The 16,860-nt window shown below is 36.2% G+C and overlaps 1 protein-coding gene across 5 annotated transcripts in view; it reads right to left on the reverse strand.

Moving 5' to 3' along the window:
• PAFAH1B1 (platelet activating factor acetylhydrolase 1b regulatory subunit 1) overlaps positions 1 to 16,860 on the reverse strand; it is a 71,344-nt gene that overhangs the window by 19,598 nt on the left and 34,886 nt on the right. For 4 of the 5 annotated variants that reach the window (XM_027861603.1, XM_027861605.1, XM_027861607.1 and 1 more), the window contains one exon: positions 8,726 to 8,949. In XM_027861603.1, coding sequence (XP_027717404.1) covers positions 8,726 to 8,757 — 32 coding nt within the window. In that variant the 5' untranslated portion in view covers positions 8,758 to 8,949. Of the gene's footprint in view, positions 1 to 8,725; positions 8,950 to 9,030; positions 9,052 to 16,860 lie in introns of those variants that run through there. The other variant, XM_027861606.1, reaches the window with a different exon arrangement.

The raw sequence follows: 16,860 nt of genomic DNA on the forward strand, positions 1-16,860 counted from the left end.
CTTATAAGAGCACTCAGATCCAGTTACTCAGTTACCTTTCATAGGTTTTCAACTATTTAAATTAAAATGTTCTGCTTTTAAAATAAAGGAGTCTCATATCTATTCTCTTAAGAAAAACTGAGGCCATGTGCTATGATTTCCCCTCTTCTTCCCGATGCCATTTCAAAACATTTTACCCATACTCTCCTCCTATATTCCTGTCCCTGGGGAGAAGGGGGCTCTTCTTTCTTCCAAAGTCAACCTCTCAAGGCCTCAATTTCTTCATCTGTGAGATGAAGGGGTTTGGATTAGATGCCTTTGAAGGGTCACTTCTAGCTCCAAATCCATGATCTTATGCCCTGAACCTCATTTATCATCACTCTTTTATAGGAGTTCATCCCATCAACTGTTTTCATTGGCCCTAATCACCATCTTTAACCTCTCCCTATCTACTCTTCTCCCCTCCCTAAGTCTCTAATATACCCCTAAAGCTTTGCCTTCAGATACTATACCCCAAAGTCATGATCTTCTATCTCTGCTCCCTCTTTTACTGCCTAACTGCTAGAAAGTGCCTCCTATACTACCCCACTCTTCATCTCCTTCAATTTGGTTTATAACTCCACCACTTGAACCTGCTCTCTCAATCATTTTACCAATGATTTCATTTGCTATAATCTAACAGCCTTTTCTCACTGTTTACCTTCTTTGACCACTCTTGTAAGCAAACTATTGATTCACCTGACTTCTTTTCTGCCACCCTGATTTCCAAAACAATTTCTTTCATTCTCTAGTTAAGTGGAAACAGCATTATCTCTGGTATCAGAGGACAAAGGTTTATATCTTGGTCCTGCTCCCTGCTAACTGGGTGACCTCAGGTAAATAAATCACTTTACCTCTCTGAGCTTCCCATTTTCTCCTGTGGAAAACGAAAGGGTGGATGAGTCTGAGGTCACTTGCAACTCCAACACTCTGATCCTATGAATTTACCCACCTCTAATTTCCTCATTCACCCTCTCCTGCTCCCATAGCATGGATCTATCCCCAAACCTCTGCTGCCTTCTAATTCTAGACCTAATCTTTCTCATTAGTCCAAATCCTATATTTAATATTTATAATCTACATGGCCTTAAGTGAGTAAACAAGTGTCTCCTTAGACCTCAGTTTCCTCATCTGTAAAATGAAGGGCTTGGACTAGATGGCCTTTAGGTCATTCATTTCAGCTCTATATCCATGATAAGCCACCACAGTATCAAAAAATCTCCTTACAGAAACCTTGCCACATCCTGGTCTCCTCATTTAAAGAGATGACAGAAAACAAAATTTTCAGCAGGTTAGATCCTGATTAATCAATCAAAAAGTATTTATTAAGCACTTTATGTGCCAGGCATTGTGCTATATGCTGAAGATAAAACTACAAAAGATAGTCTCTGGCCTCAAGTATAAATTCTACTGGGGGTGGGTAACAGCACATTCCCAGACAAGTTGAAATAGGACATTTACATAATGAATACAAAGTGATGTTCGGGGGACAGCAAGGAGATGAAGGAGCCAATGACAACTAGGGGGAAATCAGGAAAAACCTTTTGAAGGAGGTAGTACTTAGGTTTGAAGACAGACAAGAGTTTCACAAAGCTTTTGACTAAGCTGGAGTAGGGAGGGTGAGTAGCTTAAGCACAGGGGACAGCCTGTGCAAAGGCAGAAGATGGGACATGTTGTGCACAACAGCAAGAAGACCAATTTACCTGGAGAATATGGTATCTATGTAATCTATGTAAGGTGTAATCAGCCTGAAAAGATAGGTTGGAGCCTAAAGTTAGAAAGGGCCAAGTGACTGTGCAAAATTATTTTGTTGCATTACAATCTGGCTATATTGAATATGTATGAAATAAATGGGGATTATCTGCTGGTTTTATTTCAAACTACCATCTTGTTTTTTAAATCTTTTTATTTATTTATTTAATCTGTGTTCCAAGAAAGATCCATGGGTAAGAGAATATTTGGAAATATGTAATCATACTAAATGTAAAAAACACTGTCCCTCTCTTTAGATAAATTCCCCATTATCTCTAGGATCACATAAAACTCCTCTGTTTGGGATTAAAACCTTTCACAGCCTGGTTCCAATACACTTTTGCTGCCATATATACATAATTCCCTTTCACATACTCTCTACTACATTCAAGCTGGCCTTCTGCTCAACTCCTCTCATGACAGTCCATCACTCATCTCCGTACTTTTTCATCAATTATTGCCCCTTCTCAGTTCTGCATCCTAGAACCCTTAGTTTCCTTTAAATTTCAATAAGCTATCTCCTACATAAAGCCTTTCTCAATCTTTCCAGCTGCTAGTGTATCCCTCCAAATACTTACATGTGTACCTGCTGTTTCTCTTGAGAAAACATAAGCTCCATGTGGCTAGGTACCAGAGCCTAGCACATTACCTGTTTGCTGATCAATTAATGAGGATTTGACATACTGAAATTTTGTTCTGTCATTTTTTGAAATAAAGCTAGAGATAAAGCACAATTTCTATAAGGAGATTTTTTTGGTAGTATGGTTGAGCAATAAAATTTTAAATGGAATAGGAAACTGATAAGAGTTTTAAAATGTCTCAATCTGTGCTTTCTAGATTAGTACAATCTGTGATAATTTTTAATCTGGGAGTAGAGCAGTCATCCTTAAAACAATGCAATCTACCCTTTATTACCTTCAGACAGCATCACAATTTCATCTTTGTCTTTGTTTTCCAAACCACATTTCAAAAAAATTTTTAAGCTGTCTGAGTTTAATCTCAAAATTTTCACAATTTTGCAATGTCCTTCATGCTTCATTATGGCATAAGTGATAGCCAGAAGCTCCACAGTGCTGAGTTTTGTCATTTTATATAAACAATAAAGCCAAGATATTTTTCCATCAGAAATGTATTTCTATTATTGACAACAGGAAAACTTTACCAGTGTTTATAAACTAAGAAAATAACATTCTATTTACACTTAACACTGTTAATGACCATGGTTTAGGGAATGGACTGCTCTGCTTATTAATCAAATAATCTGATTAAATATATTTGAATTTTGCAGTATTTCAGAATTGTAATAATCACTATCACTAAAAAGAAATTTTAAGAGATGTCCAATTGTTTAGCAGATGAACCAGTTTTTGCTGTACATGCAAATTCTGATAATTCCCTGCAAAACTTTGCAAGAAAGACTAAAATCTAAAACTGAAAACTTATAAAACTGTAAAATGCCCAATATAAAATTTCCTTAGACTTAAGTTCACATTTTCTGTAGTTTACAGGTAGTGTAGAAAATAATATAAATACTTTCTTTAGCTGCGAAATGGTTTTTTATCTTCTGATTAGTCATATATACCAGGGCTTCTTAAACTTTTTCCACTCGAGACCCCTTCAGCGCTTTTTAAACTGTGGCATACAATTACATAACCTAAAATTGATGTACTTTTCACTGGGGGTGGGGTGCAGCTAGGTGGCACCATAGTGTACAGAGCACTAGGACTGGACTCAGGAAGACTCATCTTCCTGAGTTCAAATCCAGCCTCAGACACTTACTAGCTGGGTGACCCGGTTTGGCAAGATCTGGCAAATCACTTAACCTGTTTGCCTCAGTTGTCTCATCTGTCAAATGAGCTGGAGAAGGAAATGGCAAACCACTCTAGTTTCTTTGCCAAGAAAGCTCCAAATGGGGTCACGAAGAGTTGGACATGACTGAAACAACTGAACAAACAACACTTTTCACTTCACATTTTTGCATGTCATACATGCTTGAAATTTATTCAATGCGAAGCATATTCTTGACTTGGTATCAAACATCCACATTGAGTGTGATAGTGAAAGAGCTTTTATTTATTACCATGCATTTATTGTCTTAGTATTGTCTTTTCTAAACATTGTCATTCTTAGGAACCTGAATATCTAGAAAACACAGCAAATCACAAAACGCAGCATTGGGTAGAGCCTCAATGGAGAATTTATGGTAAAATTTGAATGACACATGATGAGAAGGTGTAGAAAAGTAAACACATAAATCCAAGTATATTTGAAGTACAGTATTACTACTATCTTCCCTTTGTTTACTAAAGTGACTCATGTCAACAATATTCCTTTTTCATCTCAAAGATACTACAAAAAGCAACAGATGTGACAGAGATACATACTACAAAGATTCCTTTTTGTCTGATATTTCTGACACTGAAATCATCATTTAATAATAGTTCAGAATCTTATTTAGTAGTGATTAAGCAAAGCACATCACTCACTACTCTCCTACCATGAACCCTGCACATAGTAAGTGATCATGGCTAGTGTTACCAACTAAGACTTAAAAAAAGTATATCAAGATTACAAGTGTTCAATCCTTTTGATTCAAAAGTTTAAATAATAAACACTTAAACTAGAGAAAAAAAAATTTAAACTTGAAAAAGGCTAACTCATAATTCTCTACCCATTCCTCATCTATAAAAATGAAAGAATAGGTCTAGGTTAGAGGTGTCAATCGCCCTGCAGGCCACATGTGGCCCATAACACTTTCAAATGCAGCTGAACCAGATTAAAATGTAATTGGGAAATACTTAAGAAAATAAAAATACAGTAGAACATAGACAATATAAAATTTTAAAACTGTGTCAATATGCAGTCCATAGGGATCCTTCCATAGGGATTAGGGACCCCAATATCTATCTGAGTTTGACACAACTGGTCTAGACCCTCTTGAAGGTGCTTTCCAACTCTAAATCCTATCACCATGGCTCTCCATGATCCATCCAGTCCCATTTATTCCTACATACAATACACAGTAGAATTTGATTCAGATTCGAGAACATTACAAAAAACTTTGACTACTCAAAGCTGTCTAATCCATCTTACTGAAACAAGAATCATTCATTAACTGCCACTCCTCTGGTGGCAATGTTCTAAGTGCAGGCAAAACAGGGAGGAAAAATGACCTGCTTAATGCTGGCCTTGCAAACACAAATCTATAAAATGACAGTAACCCAGGATAGCCACTGTTTGTTTTGTCTCACCATTTAGGTTGCAAAACTTCAAAAACAGGAACTGTACCTATATCTTTTGCATTTCAACAGTAAATATTGTCAACTAATTAAAGGAATTTAGGAGTAAAAGTAGAGAAACAACTGCAAAATTGTAGACAGAAAACTACTAATAGTTTATAAAACCTTAAAAGCTTCAAAGCTTCTAAGAATTTTCCAGATGAACAATTAGCTGATTTCTACTTAAAAAGTCTACCTAGCTGGCAAATGATAGCTCCCCAGCTTGTACACAAAAGCTTCAACAGTTAGCCCACATATAATATACATAGATAGACATAGTGTAAGTCCAAGAGTCAAGGTAGTATCTTTACACACTTTCTTACAACATGGTTTATAGAAATTACTTCCCATCATGCCCAGTCAGATCAAGTCCAAGTAGGCCAGCTTTCATCATCATCATCCTTTATATAGCATCTACTATGTGTGCTAGACACTATATTAAGTACTTTACAAATACTATCTCATTTGACCCTCATAATGCCCTGGGAGGTAGGTGCTATCATTACCATCATTTTATAGATGAGGAAACTGAGGTAGATAGGGATTAAGTGACCTGTCCAGAGTCACATAATTATTAACTGTCTGAGGCTGAAACTAAATTACTCTAGTCCTAGAATGCTATCATCTACTCTGCCACTTAGCTGCCTTAGCAACTGTAAAGTCCATTTTAGGAGCAGCAGGGTAAGAAACAAGATAAGGTAGATCAAGTAATCTCAGTCAGTCTTCCTATATACTTAGGCCATTCTGTTTTCTATCTGGTCATAAATAATGTCTGCCATGAGCAAATTCTGCTTTGCAACCTGAAAGTGCTATATAAATGTTATCTATTTATTATCGTCTTTTATTATTCTCAAGAAAATTAATAACTAATCCTTGCTAGACTCAAAAGTCAGTGTTGAAACCATACCTAGGTTACTTAAGTTTTACTTTTTTGGCTTATTTTTCACAGGAATAACTAACTACAAGTAACAAGTAACACTTCTAAATATTTACTACATTTCATGAGATTGAAGATTTAGTGCTGGAAGAGACCTTAGAGGTCACTGAGTATAACCTCTCTTGTTTTACAGATGAGGAAACTGAAGCCCAAAGATGTTAAGTGATGAGCCCAGGGTGACAGCTATTAAAGTATCTAAGGCAAACTTGCAACTCAGATTCTCTTGATTCTGAAACCTGAGCTCTATACACTGATACCTTGCTGCCTTTTAACTCCAATGAAATTACCATTTTGCCTAAGAATGAGAGGAAAAGCTATTCCATTGCAAGAAAACAGCACAACAGGCTGTCCCCTATCACTTTGGATCAGAATAACAAAATAGAACAAAACATAAGAGTGTACAAATAGAGATTACAACAGATTCTCCAACTAATAGTTAATACTTTACTGTGACCAACTTTTGCTTCTGTCATGATAAAATCAGAATGTTTAGATATATGATATTTTAACTGTGGTACTCAAATGACCAAAAATGACCAATATTCTTATGAACTTCCTTGACTCTAGAAACCAAGTTCATAAGATCTTTTATACAACATTAAACAAACAAGAAAATGTTTATTGAACTCTTTTGTTAGATAATCATGTTTTAAATCAACAATTGAAAATATAAAACCAAGTCTACCACAGATCAATAAAAAGTCTCATATATATGCATACATCTAAAAGTATTTTTAATAAAAAAAAAACTGGACATAATTTCAGTCAGAATATATTAGAATGGGAGATAAAGAATTAGCATGTTTGAAAAGCACAATTTGAGGATTTTACAATGTTATTCATATGTTCCAGATAATATTTTAAGCTTTTCTTTTCTTGAAAGTTTAAAGGTCACTAAAGAACAATGAACAACTAGGACATTAAGAATAATTCCCCAGAAATTACTTTACCTATCTTTAAAATTAATATGCTCCTTCACGTACAGACCTGAATAATCTTTCCTCAATGGTTCAACATTGCACTATGTTCCCTATATAAAACCCAATTACATCTAAATTCTATATTTAATAGCACAAATTTGAGAGTATGCCACTTGCAAATCTTGGGTTGTTTTCCAACATGGCAAATCCCTGAAATGTAACTCTTGATGCTTGTGAAAAATGTAAGCTTCTTGAGGGCAAGGACTTTTAGCACAACATCTAATGAAATAACTAATGTCAAAATCTGAACATATTCCATTTATTTTCATTCCTAACTGGGCTACAACAAGACTGCCCAGAAGATGCGATTTTAACAAGCAAAGAAATGATACCCTCACATGCCAAAGAAATCACAAAAATGAAAGTACCTTTGGGATAGTTTTCTTCAAGAAGTCACTCATGAAAGAATGTTCTTCCTAAGATGGTAAAACTACTAGGTAAGTAATTTCATGAACTGTGCTCTTCTTGAATTTGTTTATAATTTAGGAAAACATGTCAGACTAGCTTAAGTGAAAATTAAATATCACCAGATATAAAATGTGGTGATCTTTTAAGTCTCTCACATTGTTTTCAAGTATTATTGCCCAAACAATCAGTTTCTGACCTATCAAAAGTTCATCATTTCTAAATCTAAAAACATCTCCAAAAGCAGTAACTATGGTGCACATTGTTAAAAATTCCAAGAACAAAACAAAGGCTGAAGACAGACAAATTTTCAACTTCATAAGAAATTTACAAATTGTTAAGATAATTCAGTGTAAACATTTGTAAACAAAAATAGGTTCTGCTTGGCCTGAGAGGAAAATGGGTAAAAGTTATAGCGAGAGACACTTCAAATCCATGTTGTTGTAAAAGCATCTTAATGACTGCAGTTGTCCTCTGGAGGTTTGGAGGAGAGGTCATGTTGCAGAAGAAATTCTTGGTTATGTACAGATTGGATTAGATCACCTCTGAAGTCCCTTTACACTCTAAAATCTTGTGGCTCAGTTCCATTTTCTTCTTATTACATTGAATATGTGTCTATATTAACTTAAGGATCTCCAAATCTCTATCTCTCTTTTATATTTCAGACTTGAACTTTCACCTCTGATTGTGAGAATAGACAAATCATTACTTCTGAGCAGTTTAGGGGGAAATGCTACCTAAGCACAGAGGTACGAATAAAAGAAATGGGCGGGATGGGGAGAAAAGACCTTTTGTACACTGGTCCAAACTGCTCTAACCAAAACAATCATTATGAATGAGAATGGTCAAAAGCAGTGAAGTCACTTCATACTATTCTCATTTTATAATACTTGTCATGAAATGTCATAATTACCTGTCAAACTACATTACACCAACAACCAGATATAAGATGATACTGAACTAAACACTAAAGCATTTTGTAGAGAAATGACTTCAAATTAAATAATCTAATGAAAGGAGCATTTTGGGATTACAAATTCAAGTTACCTAAGTATGCTACTGATGGCATGCTTAAGATAAAAACCCTTCTAACTGTTAATATTTAACTGTAAACATACATTACATAAAGCCACAAAATCAACAGTTCACAGTATTTAACAAAGGCTCAAACTTAAAACTTACATTTTTACCAACACTACAAACTATGCCATTATTATTAACTTAGACTGTTCATGATTAGGGCTTCCTGTACAACATTTGAAACCAATGATGTTTTGAATGGCTAAACGTACATACTATTTTGCCTCTTAAAAGATGGTAAAGTGTTGTTTTTTTTAAGCCCAAATATAACTTACAGTTCATCTCGTTGTCTCTGTGACAGCACCATTGTGGCTGTGATATCAAGTTTTCTGATACAGCAGCAACTGCCTCCCTTCTTCAGGAAATCAGGAAGCTTTACAATCCCTGAATCGGCAATCAAATATGCCACAGAGTGGCGTCTACTATTGGGAAAATAGTTCTTCACAGGTGAGATCCAACTGGTAACCAGGAGACATTCAACAAGGAAGGTTCATTCCACCTAAACGAATAGGGGAAAAAACACACTTTAGGTCAAAGCAGTATTCCACTTCAATTTTATACTACTACCCATGTTGCCTACCTGACATATTGGTTCCAATTTTAATAAGTTTCAATTTGTAATGTGTGGCCTCTCCAGACAACAGTAGTATTTATCCTCCTTTGTTCTACCAAAGACAAGGATAAAATATTTCAAGCAAGGCAAAGTAAGGTAGGACCATGAACAGAGGAAAGAGATGATGTATTTTTTGCTAAACTTACTGTAGGTACATCCTCCTGACTTTTTATTGTACAGATGATATCGGGGCAGCTAGGTGGCGCAGTGAATAGAGTGCCTTGCCGAGAGCCAGGAAAACTCATTTTCCTGAGTTCAAATCTGGCTTGAGACACTTACTAGCTATGTGACTTTGGGCAAATCACTTAACCTTGATTGCCTCAGTTCCTCATCTGTAAAATGAACTGGAGAAGGAAATGGCAAACCACTCCAGCATCTTTGCCAAGAAAATTCCAAATGGGGTCATGAAAAGTCAGACACAACAGAAAAATGACTTAAAAATAGGTATCAGCCAAACATCATATTCTCAAAGCCTCATTTTCACTTTCCCCAATTGGTTAAATAAAACTCTCTAGTATAATCTCTAAGTCATTTATAACTTTGAAATTCTATGATTCCATAACTCTACTAAATACATATTAAGAACAGATAAGAGCATTATCTATAATGGGGATAAACTAGAAGCCTTCCCAATCAGAGTGGGGGTGCTCATTATCACCACTATTATTCAATATTGTACTAGAAAATGCTAGCTATACATCTCTTTTCTGGTAGCAAAAAACTGGAAATTGAGGGGATGCCTATCAATTGGGGAAATGGCTGAACAAATTGTGGTATGTAATTATGATGGAATACTATTGTGCTATTAGAATGATGAGCAGGATGCTTTCAGAAAAACCTGGACTTACATGAGCTGATGCAAAGTGAAATGTACTGTGTACAAAATAACGACAAAACTGTAAGATGATCAGCTGTGAATGGCTTAGCTATTCTCAGGAAAACAATGATCCAAGATAACTCTGAAGGAATTATGATGAAAAATGCTATCTATCCCCAGAGAAAGAACTGATAGTGTCTGAATACATATTGAAGTACAATTTTTTACTTTATTTTTCTTGAGGTTTTTTTTTTTGGTCTATGTTTTCTTTCATAACAGCCTGTATCGAATTGCTTGCCTTCTCAATGAGGGGGGTGGGAAGGAAGGAGGGGAGAGATTTTGGAACTCAAAGTTTAAAAAACGAATGTTTTAAAATTGTTTTTACATGTAACTGGGGGAAAATAAAATACTAAAAAGAAATGCTAGCTATTGCAGTAAGACAAGAAAAATAAATTGAAGGAATCAGAATAGGCAATGAGGAAAACAAAGCTATCACTCTTTCTAGATGATATGATGGTATACTTAGAGAATCTTAGAGAATCAACTAAAAAACTAGTTCAAATAATTAACAACTTCAGCAAAGCTGCAGAATATAAACATAAGGCCAAATAAATCATCAACATTTCAATATATTACCAACAAAGTCCAGCAAAGAGACAGAAAGAGAAATTCTACTTAAAATAACTGCAGACAATATAAAATACTTGGGAATCTATCTGCCAAGATAAACCAAGAACTATATGAACACAGTTACAAAATACTTTTCAGACAAATAGTCAGATCCAAACAACTGAAGACACACCAATTGCTCGTGAGCCAAATAATAAAAATGGCAATTTCACCTAAAATAATTTATTTGTGGGGCAGCTAGATGGTGCAGTGAGATAGAGCACCGGCCCTGAAGTCAGGAGGACCTGAGTTCGAATCCGGCCTCAGACCAAACACTTGACACTTACTAGCTGTGTGACCCTAGGCAAGTCACTTAACCCCAATTGCCCCCCCCAAATTATTTGTTCAGCACTATCGCAATCAAACTACCAAAACAATATTTTATATAAATCATTCCCTAATTGATAAATGGTCAAAAGAGACCAATAGTTTTCAGAAGAAGAAATCAAAGCTATCTATTGATATATGAAAAAATGCTCTAAGTCCCTATCGATTAGAGAAATACAAACAAAAACAACTGAGGCACCTTCTCACACCTATCAGATTAGTTAATATGACAGAAAAGGAAAATGACAAATGTTGGAGGGGATGTAGGAAAATGTGGACACATGCATGGCTGGTGGAGTTATGAACTAATCCAACTATTCTATGGAACTATGCTCAAAGGGCTATAAAACCGTGCTTACCCTTCACCCTAGCAATACTATTACTAGGTCTGTATCCCAAAGAGATCAAAGAAAAAGGAAAAGGACCTATATATACAAAAATATTTATAGCAGCTCTTTTTATGGTGGAAAAGAGTTGGAAATTGAGGGGATGCCCATAAATTGGGGAATGAATGAACAAATTGTAGTATATATTTATGATGGAATACTATTGTGCTATACGAAATGAAGATCAGCATGGTTTCAGGAAAATCTAGGAAGACTTATATGAACTGATGCAAAGTGAAGTGAACAGAATCAAGAGAACACTGTGCATAGCAACATCAATACTGTATGACGATCAACTGTTAATGACTTAGCTATTCTCATGAATGTTCAGTCGTTTCAGTCCTGTCCAATTCTTCGTAATCGCATTTGGGGTTTTCTGGGCAGAGATACTGAATGACTTGCCATATTCTTCTCCAGCTCATTTACAGATAAGGAACAGAAGCAAACAGGGTTAAGTGACTTGCTCAGGGTCACAGAGCTGGTAAGTGTTTGAGGCCAGATTTGAACTCAGGAAGAGTCTTCCTGACTCCAGGCCACTTTCACTTTGTCACCTAGCTGCCCCATACTCTCAGCAATACAATGATCCAAGACAATTCCAAAGGACTTATGATTAAAAAAAAATACCCTCCACTTCTAGAGAAAGAACTGACAAGAGTCTGAACCACACTTTTAAAAAAACACCTTTATTTTTCTGGGCTTTGTTTTTTCAGGAGTGGGGGAGTCTGTTTTCTTTTGCAACACGGCTAACACAGAAATGTTTTGCATGACTGCTCATGTCTAATCTATATCAAATTCCTTGCCTTCTCAAGGAGGAGAGGGCAAGAATTTAGAACTCAAACTTTTTTAAAAAGAACTTTAAACATTAAAAACATTAAAAATTGTTTTTACATGTCACTGAAAAAAAATATAAAAATTTTCAAAAAATTGTTTTTAATATATAATCAAGAAAAAATTGACTAGAAAGCAAAGAATTTTTTTTTTATAAAGTCACAACTCCAAAATGAAACATTTAATATGCATTAAGTACTTCCCATGTACCAGATACTGTGCCAAGAGCTGAGAATACTAAGAAAAAACAAAAAACACCCTAGCCCTCAAAGAGTCTGTATACATTTGTAAAATGGGAACACATTGGAGAAGGAAATGGCAAACTACTCTGATATCTTTGCCACGAAAACCTTTGGTCCATGGGGTCAGGTAGAGTTGACATGCCTGAGTGACTCAACAACACTGTTAGGAAGATCTCCATAACATCAAGCCTGAAGCCATCTATCCAATCCCACTCCTATCTAAATCATTTTATAGATGAAAAAAAAAAAAAAAACCAAAAAACGGAAGCCCATGAAATCACTCAATCAAGCAATAAGCATTTATTAAACACCTGATTTGTGCCAGGCACTATGCTAAGTGCTAAGGATACAAAGTGAAACAGTCCCTGCCCTCAAAGAGCTTACATTATATAGGGGAGCCAACAAGTACATACAGAATATATACAGGCAGTATGGAGGAGTACAGAGCAAGTCTAAGAATCAGGAAGACCTAGGTTCAAGTTTTACTCTTGATCTATGGATCTACGGATGTGACCTTGGGGCAAGTTATTTAATCTCTCAGTGCCCCAGGCAACTCTATGACTAGAAGATGCTCATAATGGAAGAATTTCCTCACCATCGAAAAAAACACAGGTCTAGTTTAGAAAAACAAAAAACAATATCAAGAATACACATATATACACAGTGAATTACAAATATTTTTAAAAGGGAGGGTAAGCTAGCAGCTGGAGGAAGACAGAAAATATTTTATTTCACATAGAAGGTGGTGTTTGAGCTGAATTTTGAAAACCAGTAATTTCAAGAGGTCACTATGATAAGGGTAAGCATTCCAGGATTAGGAGAAAGTCAGTGCAAAGGCATGGAGACAGGAAATAGAGCACTGAGTGTGAGGAAAAAGTAAGTAGGCCAGTATGGCTGATCTGCAGAGTTCATGGAGAGGTAACAAGTTGTTTTGGATATATTGCATTTGAGATATTTATGGGACATTCAGATCAAAATGTATAAAAAAATCAGTCCATGCTGCTTAACTGGAGCTCAGCAGAGAAACTAGGACTGGATATAGAATTGGAAGTATTTGCAAAGAGGTAACTGATACCAGAAAAACCAATGAGGAGGGTCATCAAGTGAGAGAATAAAAGGGGAGGGGGGGTAAGCATGATGCATATGATGATGCAACCAATGAGTCTGAGGAGTGGGCAGATATGCAGGCAAAGCAAAAGAAGGGAAAATACTGTGAAAATCCAGAAATGAGAATCTCCAGAAGGGAGCCAAGAGCGTCAAAGACTCTAGAGAAGTCAAGAAGGATGAAAATTTTATAAAAATCCATTTGATTTGGTAATTAAGAGACCATGGTTGATATTTTGCTGTACAAAATGACAAATATGATGAATGCAAAGAAGCATGGAAAGACTTATGTGAAATGATGCAGAGGGAAGTAACTAGATATACAGAGTGACTACAACAATATAAATGAAAAGAACCACCACAAAACCGAAAGTGAACGTTGAAAAATTACTAAGAATGTATCACTTGGCCCCAAAAAAGAGATGGTGGAAGATACCCCTTCTCCCTTCACTACTCTGCAGAGGTCCATGTGGAGTGGAATATTACAAATATTTGCAGCCTTTTTTTTTTTTGGATGTACTGCTCAGTTTCTCTGACTTCTGTTCTCTTCCTCTTTTTCTTTCCTTTGAAAAAAATTCTTTATTATATGGGAGGTAGAGGAGGGAGGAATTTAGGTGATGGAAAACCAAAAGATATAAAAATTTATTTAAAAAATCACTGATAACTTCGGAGAGGGCAGTGTCAGTTGAGTGATATCATAAATCAAAATGTAGATGATATGGATAGAGGCGAGAAGGTGAAGGAATTGACTGTAGATGGCTTTCTCAAGAAGCTTGGCTGAGAAAGGGCGAGCTATAGCCCATAACTAGGAGGAATGGAAGGATTCAGAAAAGTATTTTTTCCTTTTTTTTTGGTCTAGGCAATGGGTTAGTGACTTGTCCAGGGTCACACAGCTAATAAGTGTCTGAGGCCGGATTTGAACTCAGGTCCTCCTGAATCCAGGGCCAGTGCTCTATCCACTGCATCACCTAGCTGCCCCTGTAGAAAAGTATTTTTTAAAGAGGAGGCAGAATTGGGCATTTTGTCGGTAGCAGGGAAAGAATCAGTAGATAAGACACTGTAGATTAGAGTGAGATGATGATAGTAGGTTCAATTTTTGGGAATTAGGTTGCAGGGATAGGGGGGTGGAGGGCAGAAAGGGGTAGTTGGTTGTGAGATGAGAAGGGGAGAGGATTCCTGCCCAACAGCCTCAGTCTTCTCTGGAAAGGATGAGGCAAGGTCCTCAGCTAAGAAGATGGAGAAAGGAATACTGTGGGAGAATAGAGGAGTGAAGAAATCAATGATGAAACTGTGATATCAAAATAAAAGACTGACAGAAAAGATGTAATTAAAGTCTGATGCAAAGTTTTCACTCTGAAATCTATACCCCCCAAAACTTTACTACTGAACATACTAGTTCCTTTGGCATTTCTAACCCAATATGTCTGAAACAAAACTCCTGATTTTTTTCCCCTAAAACCAAGCCCTCTTCTTAACTTCTCTATTTCTATCAAGGGCACCACCATTAGTCATTCCATTAAACTTCTCAATTTCACTTCACCCCACGTATTCAATTAGTTGCCAAGTTTCATGCTTCTATCTTTACACCTCTTACATCAGTTTACTTCTCTCTAACTCACAGTCACCACACTAGTACAGGCCTTCATAACCTCTTCCTTCACCATGTCAGGTCACTCCTTTACTCAACTTTTCAGGGGTGAAATCCAAACAACTTTTCACAATCTGGTATCCAACCTACTTTTCCATTCATATTACACAGTTATTACTCTTCATGCCCTCTCAGCCCAGCTGAATGGGTTTTCTTGTTCTTCATACACAACACTCCATTTCCCAAGTAGGCAAGGACTTACTAAAATATACTCTTACCTTTGTCTTCCAAAAAAATCCCTATGTTCCTTCAAAATTCAATTCAAGCATCACTTTTACATGAGGTACTTCCTAATCTCCCCAAATACTAGTGCTGTCTGCTGTCACTATCCTACATTTTATATATTCTTAATATTATTCAACTATTTTTAAAAATGCCACTGTTGGGGCAGCTAGGTGGCACTGTGGATAGAGCACCGGCCCTGGAGTCAGGAGGATCTGAGTTCAAATGTGGCATCAGACACTTGACACTTACTAGCTGTGTGACCTTGGGCAAAGTCACTTAACCCCACTACCTAGCACCCCCCTCCCCCCAAAAATTGGTAGCACCAAGGCCCTTATCTTAGGGGCAGCTAGGTGGCGCAGTGGATAGAGTACCAGGCCTGGAGTCAGAAGGACCTGAGTTCAAATCTGGCCTCAAGACACTTGACACTTACTAGCTGTGTTACCCATGGCAAGTCATTGAACCCGGACTGCTTCACGCCGCCCCCCAAAAAAACCACTCTAAAGCCACTCTTACCCCAAACTGGTTAGATACAAATACACAAAAATGGGCAAGTTATCTCTCCTAAAAATTAGCAACTTTTGATTATTTGTTCTGAGAAGAGTGGTACTGATGATCTAAAGACAATACTTACTGTGTGCTGTACCCTAAGAATTAGGAAGATGTGGCTACAAAACAAAATATTTTGTTTAGCTAATATAATATTAAAAAGCAGTCTGTGTACTAGGTACATACCAACTGATAGTTCTGGGGAAAAACTTTAAGTATATTAGACAGCAATGCAACCAGGCTAAAATTTTTACACTTAAAAACAATCTATGCTAAGAGCTACATATAGATAAGAGCTGACTTTTAGACACCCATTGAATTAAGTTACATTTTTATATGTGTCAGGAGAAAAAAAATTTCAAAAGTTCAAAATTATAAAGGAGATTTCTCTTTTCTGAAATATATTTTGGCAGTGTTTCAAGATGTACAATTTGCATTCCCTTTAAAGGCTATTTATGTAGATTACATAAACATATTTCAAAGACTAGATGAGTATATTCATTTGCATATCAATATCCAGAATGTTCTTCCAGCTTAGATCAGTGTTGCTATGAAATTGCTGCCTAAGCACTAGAAACAAACAGAGATTCAAGGATGCTTTTTGGCGAACAGAATTCATGTATTCTATATTCCATTATCAATTCTAGTTGTCTATTGCACTCTGAAGACTAACTAATCTACTGAAATTATAATTAAAAAACAGGCAAATAATATGTTATTGCTACCACTTTGTTAGGTAAATCACTACAGTGAGTAGAAAATGGACACATAGGAAACAAATGACTTAACAAGCAGCATAGTACAAGAAAAAAAAGTAGGGTGGTCTATTTGAAATGAGCCCCATTTTAAGTGGCTCTATAGTAAACAATGACTGTCAAAAATTCCTTAAAATCTGCCATTTTAAGTCAGACAACAATGGTTCAGAAAATACACAAAGGATGGCTCTATATAAGAAAATATATGCAGAAAAACCACTATATAACAATAGACTACAATCACAAATAG

The sequence above is a fragment of the Vombatus ursinus genome, unplaced genomic scaffold (assembly GCF_900497805.2).
Source record: "Vombatus ursinus unplaced genomic scaffold, bare-nosed wombat genome assembly UNPS02014768.1, whole genome shotgun sequence".
In the NCBI taxonomy this organism is placed as follows: Eukaryota; Metazoa; Chordata; class Mammalia; order Diprotodontia; family Vombatidae; genus Vombatus; species Vombatus ursinus.